At 44.6% G+C, this 14621-nt stretch overlaps 1 protein-coding gene across 1 annotated transcript in view; it reads left to right on the forward strand.

The window, feature by feature from the left end:
- The first annotated feature begins 479 nt into the window (after window positions 1-479).
- LOC116939949 (fatty acyl-CoA reductase 1-like) overlaps window positions 480-14621 on the forward strand; it is a 41968-nt gene continuing 27826 nt past the window's right edge. The window contains exons 1-2 of the mRNA XM_032949029.2: window positions 480-742; window positions 12522-12998. Of these exons, the coding sequence (XP_032804920.1) occupies window positions 12588-12998 (411 nt within the window). The 5' untranslated portion in view covers window positions 480-742; window positions 12522-12587. The remainder of the gene's footprint in view (window positions 743-12521; window positions 12999-14621) is intronic.

Genomic DNA, 14621 nt, shown 5'->3' on the forward strand with positions numbered 1-14621 from the left:
TCTTGCCGTTGGTTTCACACCTGATGATGACTGTTTGTTGCAGTCGAAACGTCGTGATAATTTTATTGTTTTATATATATATTTTATTTTATTGGTTCCCTTCAACGTGACTTAACCGAAAGAACCAGGAATAGAAAAACTTAGATTAAAGCCATCAGTCTAACTCCGTACTACAACAAAACAAACATGTCCAAACCGAAAAAACGTTTTTCAAATCACCAAAAAACTAAAGCCATAATTGCAACGTAACAGTGATCACAGGGACTTGTGACCGAATTTTTACAACAAACTACATAAATAACATGTAACACCACGCTAAGAGCGTTGCGTGCTGACGTCACCGCGCCAGAGCGCGGGGCGTGCTGACGTCACCCCGCCAGAGCCGGAGACCCCCGAGCGCGGAGGTGAAACGGCGGCTTTTACGCGACGACGTCACCACGCCCCTCCTTTCCCCGGAGCTCGTGCGTGGTTGCGTCATCACGCTCGCCCAGCCTGAACGCCTTCGCGCGCTGACGTCGCGGGACCCGCATAACATGGCGACGGGGATCCGCGTGTGACAGGCGCATGGGCAGCAGCAGCCAGCAGCAACAGCGTTGTCAGCTCACAGCATCCTCTCGGTGTCGCGGTCCTCAACAGCGATAAAATCTCGCGCCTCCGCAGGGCGGTCAGCTTCCATAGTTTGTACTCGAGCAGCAGGCGGCCGCCGCCGACGACGCCTTCTTGTGCTCTCCGTTTCATTGAGGTAAGCGCCGAGTCCTTTGGACGGGGTGGTTCAGGCGTGTTCCACCGGGGGACACGACGAGACCTGCCGTCTGGTCTCTTCCGCCCTGGGACTTTTAAGTCTCGGTCTCTCCGGGGAACCTGGGAGTCTGGTTCTGGTCTCTCTGGGGACCGAGGCCTCTGGAACTTTTCTCACTCGGGATCAGAATTCCCCGTGGGTGCGATCAGTAGGTGTAGTCCTGGGACGAGGATATCCCCGTGTCTTGTTTCCGAGAGCCCAAATACCCCATGGGTTCTAGTTCGCAGAGCAGTTTATTTTGTCTGCGCCTGGGAGATCAATCGCCGGGTTTGCAATAATCTCAGGTTGCGGTGTCTCTTATCGTGGTTCCTATCCCGAAATCCTAATCTTAATGGTAACACTGTTCAAGGAGTATGGGTTTTATGTACAGAATCTGGTCGTTTGGACCGGTCTCATTTGGTTTTATTGCTCCCTGTCATCTCTACAGGTACTTTTTTTTGGTTCCGTACTCCAAAAAGAACAAGTTTGAACTCATTCAACCTAATTAGCTGCCTTGTCACTTTATATCTGGCTCAAGCAGGCAGAGGATTGAGAAGTAAGTGCGTGTGGGTAGCCATTGAATGCAGGATTTGATACTGGGAGCGTTTATGGCAATTTAATGAAGCAAGGGCTCAAGAATTGTGGCCTTTCTTCGTTCAATAATGATTGGATTGAGAAGCAACGAATTCCATCTGCCCACTCATTTCAGTGACTGCGACATTGGGGTTTACACAGATGGGAGTATACTGTGGTATATATTTGTGTCACTATCGGAATGTACTGTCGTTTGTGGAATATGGTGTAGGATTACTCTGATTTGCAGAGGCAATTGCCGTGCACCGTTTTAAGCGGTGGGTGTTTTTGCTTTTATTGGTTAACAATGCTCAACTGTCGGGTAAAAGTTGTTTGCCTATCCGTTCCCATGTTAACAGTAAACTTGAAGGAAATTGCTTTTCATTGTCAAGCCACCTTGCAATGGGAATGCCATTCGTTGCAGGACAAAGGTTCATTCTCTGACACCTGCAGACTTTAACTTATACGTGCACATTTAACTTTTTGTAGCTGCGTACAATTCCTGTACTGTTCTTGGAACGTGAGATACAAGTGGACTGTCAGATGTTACATACGAGTTTGAATGTAATTTGTATGCGTCCTACTGTCTCTGGGATTCTCGGCAAGATAATAGTTTTTTCTTCAAATTAAATGAGTTGAACGAATGGGGGGGGGGGATGTGAACGAGGGAGGGGGGGAGAAACTTTCCGAATAAAAGGGAAACAAACGGGAGTTATTGTTGTAACAGAGAAGGGGGGGGGCCTCATTGTGTGTGTGTGTAAAACAATGTTGGGAGGAAAAAGTTGTTTTTCCAGCGACGTTCACTCGTGCTCGGGGGTGGGGGGGGAGAGATGTCATGGCAGATGTTGGGCAGAGCTAGGCTGGGGTGGGTGGTGGCGACTTGCCTAGAGGTGGCACGAAGCCAAGCAAAACCGGGGCCAGTGCGAGCCGCGCGGGCACTGGGGGTGCAAGGTGGGGGTGGTGGTGGGCATAGAGCGGCACGTCTCGTCGGTGTCCACCATGAAACCCAACACAGAGAGAGATGGGCAACACAGGCAGGCCACCTCCTGCTGAACAGAGAGTGTGTGTGTGTAGTCGGAGGCTGCATTCCACGGAGTTATCGACTGCACTTGACTCTCCTTTGCATCTAACCATAGCTTTGCGGTGAATTCAAATATGTAAGTTCACCGGCACTAGCCAAAAGCTTATTGTAAGTCATTTGGTAGATTGTTTTTTACTCGGCTTGCCTTCAACGGTGGATATCCCATTAAAGTATACAGCTAAGGGTAATTTGCAATGTTTATAGAATGAACGCGTACACTTGACGGTATTTCAAGAGTTTGTAAAAACCAAGGTGGCATCAACCTTTTAAATTAGGCACATACAGTGATGACACTTGCTTTCAGAGGCCTTCAACAACACAATGCGGGCTGCTTTTGCTACAGGTCTGATTAATATATTGGCACAAAACAGGTATGCTCTTCATCATTAGACCTCCTTTGCCAGTACCAGTTTCAAGGACAATGGATATATTATCATAGTATATTTTTGTTTGCATTTTGACTGCAAGTATTGTGGTTAATGCAGACATGAATCCTTGTAATAAGGTTTCAGTTTTGTTGCCAGAAAAAAGGGAAAAAACCCTGATTTAAAGCTTTCGTGACTGCAGGGATTCATATTCTTGGTTCTTTCGGTAAAGTCACGTAGAAGGGAAATAAAAAATATATAAAACAAGTGAGAATTGTATTGTTTTATATTTTTTTTTATTATTTCCCTTCTACGTGACTTTACCGAAAGAACCAAGAATATGGGAAACACCCTTATTAAGGTATGCTCTTCATCAAAGACCTTGACATGATTTCAACATGCGCTGAAAGAACGTCTTGGTGTGGGGATGCGTGTGGTTGTGGCCCTTAAAAATTGCACCCTAGAGAACCCATCGCATGGGTTTAAAAAAATAATAATAAACAGCATGTTGCCAGGGCTCTACTCCACCCAGATAGTTGATATGTTAGCTCAAGCGTTAGGCCGTCTCAATCGACATTCAGGTCTGTTCTCTTTCGCTACCGACCCCTCCTAGAGCAGGAATGCGCCCTTGCACACAGCACACCACGCACCCAGGGTGGGGGAAATCTCGCAACACGTCCCTTCGGCATCGAGTCACCGTGTTTTATCCATCACCCCCGACTAAGTGCCAAGTGGTTTAGAAGGTGACTAATTAATCCGATTTGGCGAGTCAAACTTTAACAGCAGCCTCTTGTCAGGCCTCGGTGTTGTGAGAAGGCACGCTCTGACTTAACGGATGAAAGCGTTCGAGCCGCGGGGCAAACACTGACGACCATCGTTATTGTGGAGAAAAAAAGGACCAGACAAACTAAAATGCAACAACGAATGAAAAAAAACTCAGGAACGAATGATAGGATGATAGCTATCTTTACCGCTCCGAAATGAGAAGCTGCGGCATGGTTCATGAAGCCCTTGTAATCCGCTGTAAACAATTGCAAATACTTTGTAATTTCTACGTGAGCGTTGCTGCGAATTATAATTGTGGGAACTGCGACCTCATTTTTTTGGGACAATTTTTGCTGGCAATTTTATATTCTTGATGAAATACAGTATTGTTGTTAATGGCACTTTACATCAAGCTCTTTCCTTACAGTATTTTAAGTACTACAGAATTATCCATAATATAGGTTTCTTTTGGGTTAGGTCACTTATGGATGATATTGGTCGCGAAAACCTACGTGTTAAACTACAGAATTATACTTTAAAATCGTACTCTTCGATGTCTGGCAAATGCTGCTGACACGTGGGCTAATTACTGACACGTTAATAAAAAAAGTGTTCAAGTTATTCAGATTTAAAAACACATTTTTCTCTTACAAATTATAATACTGCACCGCAGGTAATTTGAATATTTTTCTCCAATTATAGCCTCAAATTCTTCACAGTATTTCAGAGATTAGTATTTGACCAATTTCCCTTAAAGGGTTTTAATGTTGAAGGACACCGTGCCCTTTTCGTTGCTTCAAATAATTAGGAATTATAATTGAATGTTTGAGCCAACAATAATCAGTTATATACAATAAAAAATACATGTCATATTATAGTGCAATATTTTGTTATGCGAATACAGTACAGTATGTATTGCACGATGTAAGTGCTAGCACCTTCTGACTTTGACTTAATGTACATGCAGTTTCCATATTGCTAGCACTCGGGAGATGTTAACATCCTGATAGAATGCAGGCCTGGTGTATACTGTAATACCTATTACACTGCTGCACCGGGGATTTGTTTGCGTATTTGGCAAGCCCCGTGGCGACACGAGCTGTCTTACCGCGAGCCAGGTTGTAGCTGCAGTCCCCATGTAAATTTAGACTTGTCTGTTCACTGTAGCATGCATGACCTGGGGAATTTCGTTACTGGACACGTGGCCATCAACCGCCACTGGTCTGTGCCGCCACATTTGTTTTAAGACGTCGCTGGAGGGTTGACGTTACCATAGCGCAGGTGAGGCGCTTATGCACAACACCGCGACCACTGTCCCCTATGCGAGTTGGCTTGTCGTTAATTAGGGTGCAAGATTATCGGATTCTCCCTGTGTACTTTGCAGTTACGCAGTTAAGGGAGGCGTGAAAATTATATTATCACCGGGGCAATATGTGCATTCTGACAAAATGATGCTTAATATGTCAAATGTCAGCGTGGCAGCTCCCTATAACATTCGATTTCTATTCTAGATTTGAAGCTTTCGTGACTGAATAGAACCAAAGAGTATTCGATTTCTAATTAATTAAATTATTTTGTAAATCGTCCCAAGTTACTGTGAAGTATTATCAGGTTGAATATACATTGCATTGTTTGTTATAACCCTTATGACCCTCGGCCAGAACATCCATATGGCACACAATAGTTATCCATTTTTTTGCAGACCTTTTTAAAAAGGAAATAATAAATAAGTAACAATTGCAATAGTTTTAAAAACAAAGATTGTGTTTTTTTAAAATCTGATATAGAGATAATCTTGTTACCTAAGAATTACATGTAATGTAAGCCTGATTTACACAGCTAACTTCCAGAATTCGGCCAACATTGTTAAGGCTTGCTATTATTGCGGTAATTAAAAAAACTTTTACAGTCACCCAATTACAGCACACTTGTACTGGCTGCACACATGATAGGGATAACGTTTTTTTTTATTGTGCCTGGGCTGGTGTGAAACGGGGCTCCTGGAACTGAACTTCAGCGGCAGCTATTTAAAAGTATCTCTTGTCATCATTTAAAAAGCATTTGAAAGCCTATCCTTTTAAATCCTATGGCTTGCTGCTCTCTGACAGACTGATCGGATTGTCAGACAGCTGGATGAGAAGGCATCAATCATGGATAGCACTTAGCTGTTGGATGCAACAGAAAGCACTCTCATTTAAAAATGGGCTGCTCATTTTCAAGCAGTTTAGCATTATTTTTGCAGCAATACTGCACAGGATTACGTTGGAATGTGTGAAGGCTTTGTACAAATGTACCAAAGATTAAGAGCTTTGTTCTGATTCACAATAATTGTGTATCTGTACAATATAATAATTTTAACTATAATCTCATGACAATAATGCCAACATATATTTTTAGTCGAGCACAGTTTATACAGTTTAAGTTGCGCAAATCCAAATTGCATTTCATCACCCGAAACAAGTGGACATCGAATTTCTCGCAGCATTTCCTCGTCAGAACCCCATACCTCTTGCAAGAGTGCGTGTGACGTGCATCTAGCCATCGCAAGAGAAGTTCCTGCAGGTTGCTCTCCTGGTGAGACTAGGCCATAAAGAAGTCTGTCGCTGGTGTAGGCCAGTCGGTTTCAAAAGCAATGCACATATGACCAGAGCATGTTTATTTGCGTGTTCACCACAAGTACGTGTGGTTGATGCAAGTACTTGATTCCTTCCGAAAGGTATCTGTTTGGTGTTTGAACATCTTAACACTTCCTTTTTCATTGCCAGAAAGGGTAAAACCTCTTCTTATTTTTCTTGCGTCCCCCTGTTGGTGCTTATCTGTCGTTCAATGCCCGGTTTGGTTGAATAAAGTTGCATTGTTCGGGGGCGTTTGAGTAAATTCTGAATTGGCAATAGTATGTGTGTATGTATGTTGAACGCCTTTTGCACCATACGTAGCCAACCGTGCATGAAGAGCAAGGTACGGAGCGAAGCCCAGGTTTTTCTTTATTTATATCGGCGCATATTGGAGAAACCGGAGAGCTCTGGGCTGTCACGCCTGCTTCCCCCTGTATTCTTAAGTTAAAGGTTACAGCAAATAGCACCCAGTGCAGCTCCACCATATATGGCTTTTGACAAAACTCCATCAGGCTTTGGCCAAGGTTTGTAGAGATATCAATTACAGCCAGCTCCATTTACGACCTGGATTCGTTTTAGTGGCCTTTGTGATAGCTATGAGTAATGTTACATAAAAAAAAGCTATCTGCAGTGAAATAGGAAGTTTAGAATAGCAAAGTTGATTTTTTTGTGGGTTTGCATTTCTTTGTGTACATTAACACCTCCATGTGGCTGGCCACATTGATCCATCTGTTGGCATTGTTTCCAATGTACGCATTTGGGAGTGCTTGTATTAATTGAATTAACTTGCGCCCAGTTAGCCATCACTTCCCCGCATTGTTTTGGTCATGGTCGTAACGATCTGCGAATGTTTTGACAAGCAAAATTAACGTGAAGACAACCTTTGCTTGAGGGGCAGCCTCTGCTCTGAAACATTGCATCCTGCGCACAGTGCTGAGTTCGTGTGAGTGCATCGGCAGGTTCCTCCTCATCAGCCGCTCATTGGGGGCCTTTAAACACACGATGATTTTTGTCGCCGCAAGCGTGCCGACAATTTCCATCACCACAACTGGCTTTGTCGACATTTGTATCAACTTCATTTTCCCCACTCGGAGAGTCGGATGTGAAAATACTCAATGTCGACATCGCCGCTAAATATTAGCACTGGCGCTGATCTTGTGACCAACATTTTGAGAGATTAAGTGCTAACGACGCCGTAATTTTAAGCTTGTATTTATTGAAGACATCTAGAACACTAAGGTATGTAAAGGATATAGTACTGTATATACTTCATGCTATATATACTTTCTACTATGTACACGTACTGTAGTGATATGCATGTGTTGTATGTATAGTCTTTGTACAGTAATGTGTATTATACATGTGCTGTGCACATATAAGACGATACTGTACACTGACATGTAAACAAAAGGTGTGGTTATAGTATTAATATTAATGTATGTCTGCTGTGTGTGTGTGTGCGCTGCGTGTGAGACTTGTGCGAGCCTGTCAGCTGTGTACCCATGGGAACGTTGCTCTGACGTCGACACAAGATGTTCCAGCCATAGCCGCCCATGTGCTGTTGGGGTGTTATGTTGCCATAATGATCACTTGAATGTTGATGCGGATGGCCCTGGCCAGTGGAGGGGCAGGAGCCGATGGGAAAGCGAGGTGGGCCGGAGCCTCTCTTCATTTTGGGTACCCAAAGTCGCTCTTGCAAATAAGACTACCTCTGGCCTCTTGCGTTTCTCACCTGTGTAAACAAAATAAATTTGAACTTGGAACAGTTGCCTGCTTGTTAAAAGCATCAGTTGCTTTTTGTTTCCACTTGGCACAGGAAACGTGAGCTAAGGTGACACTGAGTGCATGTGAAAAGCCTCATCCGGCATTTATTGCTGACCACTGCATCTGGTTTACTGGAACAACCCTTAATTTACAATCGATCGGCCAATTGCGTAGGATGTACATCATTGGAATAGTTTACAACGCCACATCTGTTTTGAGGGTTTTCTTAAGTTCGTCTTTAAACATTGATCAGTGTCTCTTAGAGTGTTTCCACACTTCCATTTGTTAATTCTAGCTCTTGGAGGATAAGCTGCATCTGTGACTAGGTTTCCAATTTACTTTAATTGTTGAAATAAGTGCATTTTATTTCATTTACAAAAAATGTTTTGAAAAATCTGTGGAACAAATAAAAATCAAAGTTCATACCACCAGTCGTGGCTGTTAAAGAGGAACAATAATAAGTCACTCGACTTTTTAAAGTTATATTTTGATTCCAATAAGCGGAATTATTTAATTGCCAACTGGGGTAAGATGAATACATAGTTCCATGGCATCGTGGAGTTCTGTTTTCAGTTTTCCCTTTGGAGAATCACTGTTAAGACTTAATGCACAAAAATGTGCCACACTGGATTGCGGTGGGCAAGCCTCTGTATAAGTTTGACCATGCTGCCCCAGGTATTTGAAAAGTGGCTTTCCGTTCAAAGGAAAGTCAAACAAAGTGGACCTCAAGGCCAAGTGATTGGAGTGTGCTCATCGGGCATTGGAACCTTGTGCAAAGCCCCAGGTCACAATGGGAATGGTGATCAGGGGAGAGAGGTGGTGTCCCTCCCAAACCTTGGGTGCGATAACGCTCGTTATTCCCTTGCTCACGGCTTCAATTAGTCATTAATTTCGTGCTAGGGCTTGTTGGTGATATGCGCAAGGGAGTCTTTCCCCCCCCGACACTCAGCCTGCACCGGCATTTATGCTTCGAGCATTTTAACGCAAACTTTGATCAGGTGTGAGTATAAATGTAGCTATCCATTAATCGTAGCCTTTAAGTGTAGGTGTATATTCTAACTACACACACATTTTTTGCTGCTTTATCTCCATATATATAAAAGGCAAAGTTGTGAATGTGTGTCTGTTCAAAATGTTTAGTGTACTTCCTGACATGCAACAAACTTGAAATTTGCCATGTGGGTACTTTCCAGACTGTACACCATGCAAAAATGATAAAAATAGACTTTTGTATTTTTTGGGGCGGGGGGGGGAGCTCAATTATGCATAGTTTTTTTGCACGGCAAGTGAGCTGTGACGTCAAATATGTCATGTGACCCACACATGTGGAAGCGTAACGCATTGTAGTGTAGTGGTGAGCGCGCCGCGCTACGAACCCGGCGATCCGAGTTCGATTCCCGCTCACGGCAACCACCGGTGACGATGATTTTAACTGGTCCTGGGCCTCCTGTAGGTCGACTCGGCATCAAACGAGTAACTGCTCTGCTGTGTGAACATCGCCACTGGGGGGACAAAGGCGGCCGGGCGTGGCACTGGCCACCCACCCCCTGGTGTGCCGTGCCGGCCTTCATAGGTGCTCGCTTACAGCACTTGCCCCCTACAGTCTCACAGGCTACACGGGGGATCTTTGTCTTTAGCCTGTGTGTGTGGGGGGGAGGGCAGCGACTGTGTAACAATTCGCGCGTTGCGCTACGAACCCGGCGACCCGAGTTCGATTCCCGCTCACGGCCACCACCGGTGACGATTATTTGAACTGGTCCTGGGCCTCCCCTAGGTCGACTCAGCCTCAGCCTCGTAACTGGTGTGGTGTGTGAACATCGCCATTGGGGAGACAAAGGCGGCCGGGCGTGGTGAATCCAAGTCCCGGGCGAAGCCGGGTAGTTAAGCTAGTTAAGTATATGCAGAGTCCTGTGTGTGTTTGTGGGATTGTAAAACCCCTTGTGCTTTCTTCAACTGTTTCTTAGAAATTGTGAATTAGATTCTTTGGCAAATACTATCAACTTGGGTCCAGGTAGCTAGAATGAATCGAACAGGCTATTTGGATAGTTAATATTAACATTTAAGGCTGCCTAGGTTGCATTTTTCAATGACTCATTCTAAATTGGTGGCAAAATTGTAGCTCCGATTTTGTTTTCGTTGCACCGTGTGTTTGTCTCACGATATCCGACGTGTCGCTCCACATGCTGGAAGCTCCCCCAGCGTGTGCAGTGAAAACTCGGAAATCATTCCGGATATTTGCGGTGCAACCCTAAAGCATCACAGCTTCACAGCACAACCGTTAGAGCCGACATATCAGTATGGTCGCACCATTGACGTCTTAACACCCAGAGCACGCGAGTTTATATTTCTCCAACAGAGATGGCTGTCCTTTAGATGGTCCAACTCGTCTGCAACCGAGAATGGAAAGTTGTTGTCACACTAGAGGAATATTTTCTTGTTGCCTGGGTGAGGTGGTGTGTGTACTGGCCTGGCTGGTTTTTACACTGATTGCATTTAAATGTATTTTCTTACCTCAATCATTATGGAGTCTGATACACCACACGCACAGACCAGCTACTAGTCATACAGTTAAAATTATAGGATATTTGGGAAAAGGGTTACCAGCAACTAAATAAAGGGCATGTGAAAATGTAAGACGCTGAAAATAATAAAATTTCAGTGAATATGGTTTAAGCTTTTTACTGTAAAGAAGTGTCGTTATAGATAAAATCACCATCAATGTGCCCAATCTTGTCAGATCTCGGAAACTATGCAGAGATAAGTCTCAATCGGTCGATGTTTATTTTCTATCGCACCTGAAGCAATAAAATATCCTCAAAGCACTGCAGAAATAATAGATTAATATATATTTTACAATCTTTGGTTATAAAAATAGTCAACCTAAGATCATTACTTAATTAAATATGAAAAGTATGAGTTACAATGCATGCCAGGTTGTCATGGGCTCTGTGCCATGGTCGTCAACAAAGGGTAGTCCATGCATCAAACTCCTTTGTTCTACTGGATTTCGATGCTCCCACGTCTATGCTCTGATTTCATAGACCCGTACTGACTAGCATGGTGAAGTCTGGGTAACATGGCCTGCACGACTGTAGGGAGGCCCTTTTGCAGCAGTGGTTTGGCAAAAGACCTGTACATGGTAAAAAAAAGGTATCGCTGTTGAACGCTTATGGTCTTTATTAATATTTGCCAGGAATGCCATGTTTGGACGAGGTTTTTATTTCTCGCACCACATTAAAGAATTGCCATGAGTGGGTGCATCGCAACTGTGATTTTTTTTTCAATGCATCCCCTGATGTGCAAATAATTCCAGATGGCTGAAAATGAAAAGTGTTGCACCTGTGTTCAGCAGGGAGATGCCAAATCAATGCTGATAATTGCAGGCTGTTCAGCCCTCCTTGTTGGCAGTCTGCAAAATGCTTGAGTTATTCCGAGAGCCAAAATTCAGAATCGCTGGAGGGCTGACATTTACAGTCATGGTTAGGGCACGGGTATGGGTAGAGCGGTGGTTGGCTTGACTTTAGAAATGGTATGTCAGGCCACGGCATCATCTGAACATTTTAATTTCCGGTAATATTTTTAAATTTAGTTAATAATTTTTACATCCCTGCGGTTTACTTCATTATATGGACAAGCATTAACAACAATTAAGCTGTTTAGGTTGTTTGATAGCAGGGACGCCTGGCTCTTAAGGTAGCGATTGTGGGCACTGCAATGCACGTTTCATTTGTACATTCTGACCACAACACCCCAACATGCGATACCATACTTTCAAGATGATCACTCCTAGTTGTGCTATAACTGGATCTATTGGCTATTGCCGCGAGACCACCTGCCACTGACTCTGGAGCACACAGATTAAAGCAACCATCCTGCAAATACTGTGAACAGGGCAGAAACCCAGCCTGAAAGCCCAGCGTATCTGCTTGTGCTCGAAATAGTGTGACTTTATATTTTAAAACAAATAAGGATAACATGACACCCCTTCCTATTTGTGGAGCGTTTCAGTGCACAATATTAATGTGTGTAGGAGGATTTTGGTCATTTGATTTGCCTGCGTTTTAAAGGGATAATGATATAAATGCACATTTCATAAATTGGTAATCCCTCAAAAAAAGGGAACCACTTCCCATATTTTCACTCATTGTTTGCAAAAACAATGAGTGAAAATGAGAGAGAACTTTTAATGCCAATTTATAGCAGCTGTGCACACAATTTGAGTTTATATTTTCCCCATATGAACTTGACTCCATGATAGACGTTTGCTCTTCCGAGGCTGAGGCATTTGTCATCAATGGCTCTTCCTGAAGGTATCCAGTAATTGGTGGAATAATGTTCCGCCTTTGTGGCTGGCGCTTGCACGAGCACCTCAGTATGAATTATTGATGCTTTGCTCTGCCTTGAACAGAGTGCTACCAAAGTCTCGAAAGGCACTGTCTCGTGCAACATATTGACTGTGTGAAGTTGATTTACGAAGGCTTTTTAGGTGGCTCTTAGTTCACTTGATGTTGTTTTTGTGCTACCTTTGGCTTGCCATTTGTAAAAAATTTAAACCCTCTGTGTATTTACTGTCTTGACAGCGTGACTTTCCCATATCCTGCAAGAACAGTGGACCAAAAAGACAAGCAAGTTAAGCAGAGCACGGCATGAGCTCATCTGTCTGCATGGAACAGGCCCCACTCCTCAAAGTCCCAGCCATGCTTGGCACGTCGGGGCCAGCGCATCTCTCGTCGCCGGGCTTTGGCAACGACACGCAGACCGCCCTCCCTGCAGCGCCCAAGGGTGGTGTCGGGGGCCTGGTGTACGGCTCGATGCTGGGCCAGCAGAACACGGCGTCAACAACATCTGGCGCTCGCCTCGGGGCCCCCGTCCCATCCGTGGTCGACTTCTACGCCGGCAAGAACGTGATGGTGACGGGCGCCACGGGGTTTCTGGGCAAGGTGCTGGTGGAGAAGATCCTGCGCTCGTGCCCCATGCTGGGGTCGCTGTACGTGCTGGTGAGGCCGAAGGAAGGGCAGAGCCCCGAGGAGCGCATCAAGCTCATGACCTGCTGCAAGGTGAGGGGTCAGTCGGCCGGCCTTTTTTTGAGAAGTGTTTTGCAGTTGGCTGCATGAGGCTTACTTACCCAGGGCCAGATTTTGCAACCGATTTTCCGCATTCCAGGCGTGGGTGGCGCACATGCCTGGTAATCAAGCGCTGAGGTGCCAAGGGTTGGTGGATCATGCGCTGTATATTTATGAGACTTCAAAACTCCTCGTGGCTCCAAGGTGCCCAGGATATGGTCGTGCAACAAGTGCGTTTTTGAACTTGCCTCTGGGAACCTTCGAATGTTAAACCATCATAAGCATGGGCTTGTTTATGGATATTAAGTTTTTTTTTTCCCCCACATGCAAAGCACTCCTTCAAAAGGAACTTGCCAAATATCCCAAAGCAGAATCATTTGAAGAGCTTTGATATTCTGAGCTTTACTGGATGAATGACGAGACATTATTATAAACCACTCATGATGAACATTCACAGCTTCTTCTGTTAGTGCTGCGCTGATGGTATGAGCCGAAACGAAATCCACAGGGAACGATGTGGAGCCCGCTTTTCACGACCTGTGCACGTGGGAGCATTCACATGCATCGACCAAGAGCTTTTGTGGCGCCATTTGGGGGAGCACCTCCGTGAATTGGGGTCGTTGCCAAAGACTTTTACAACGTGCCCGAGGAAAGAAGTCACGCCAGCATACGTTACTGTACAGTATCGGGGCATGTGGAATGCCGAGTATTTTGTGGGAGTGCCACTACCACCAGAGACAGAGGAGCCACACGGTTAGTTTTATCCCACTGAACGGTATAAAATGCCATTTATTAAACTCGGTACCCTGCGGCACTGCATTCATTTTCGTGATGAAGTGCTGCATTTGATCATTTGGATGTTCTTTCTCAATTTATTATTCTGTACACCCGTGGGTGTAAATTTGTAGACTCATTAGTGGCCTCCAATGCACGCTAAACGCATACAAAATGCCACGAATTTTGGCCGGGAACATTTATATTCGGAAGTGTTTTGCCGCCTAGGGCACAATTATTAAAAGCTCTAAAGCACTACTTTATACTCACAGCCTCAGAGCGCAGTGTGAGAAAAAAGGTCATTCATAATTTAATTAACATGAAATCTGCTGTGTTCGTGATTGCCAAGGGAGTGAATGTTGGCTTTAAACGGCTCTTTGAAAGAAACTACCCAGATGCTAGATACACCGATTCATCCAAAATGTGTTTTATCAAGAGCTTATCTGGTGTTGTCTTTACACATCTGTGGTGTGACACCAAGCAACAGCTCCGTTTGGAGGTCTTTATTTTAGCAGATGAGGGCCCATTGAGATAACAAAGCTTTGATGTAAGGGAGAGCAGATCAAGTTGTCAGTGGCAACGCAGGCCGTTTTACCGTGAACGCGTTCTTCACATTTATATTTTTTCGCCGTGGGCAGCACATGAGTAGCACAACATCCATATAGTGAAACTTGGTGCACAATTGCTCACTTCAGTCTCCAGCTATGTCGGGGCTGGGAGCACCCGTTTTTGTCTGTCCCAACGTCACGAGTTCTTCTCTGCAGTGGGCACGCTCAGCCCCCAGGCTATTAGCAGCTCGCCGCTACAATTCGGGCCAATTCGGCAACAATTTTTGAAAACGAA

The sequence above is a fragment of the Petromyzon marinus genome, chromosome 7 (genome assembly GCF_048934315.1).
Source record: "Petromyzon marinus isolate PM22_M1 ecotype Great Lakes invasive population chromosome 7, UKy_Petmar_22M1.pri1.0, whole genome shotgun sequence".
NCBI lineage: Eukaryota > Metazoa > Chordata > Hyperoartia > Petromyzontiformes > Petromyzontidae > Petromyzon > Petromyzon marinus.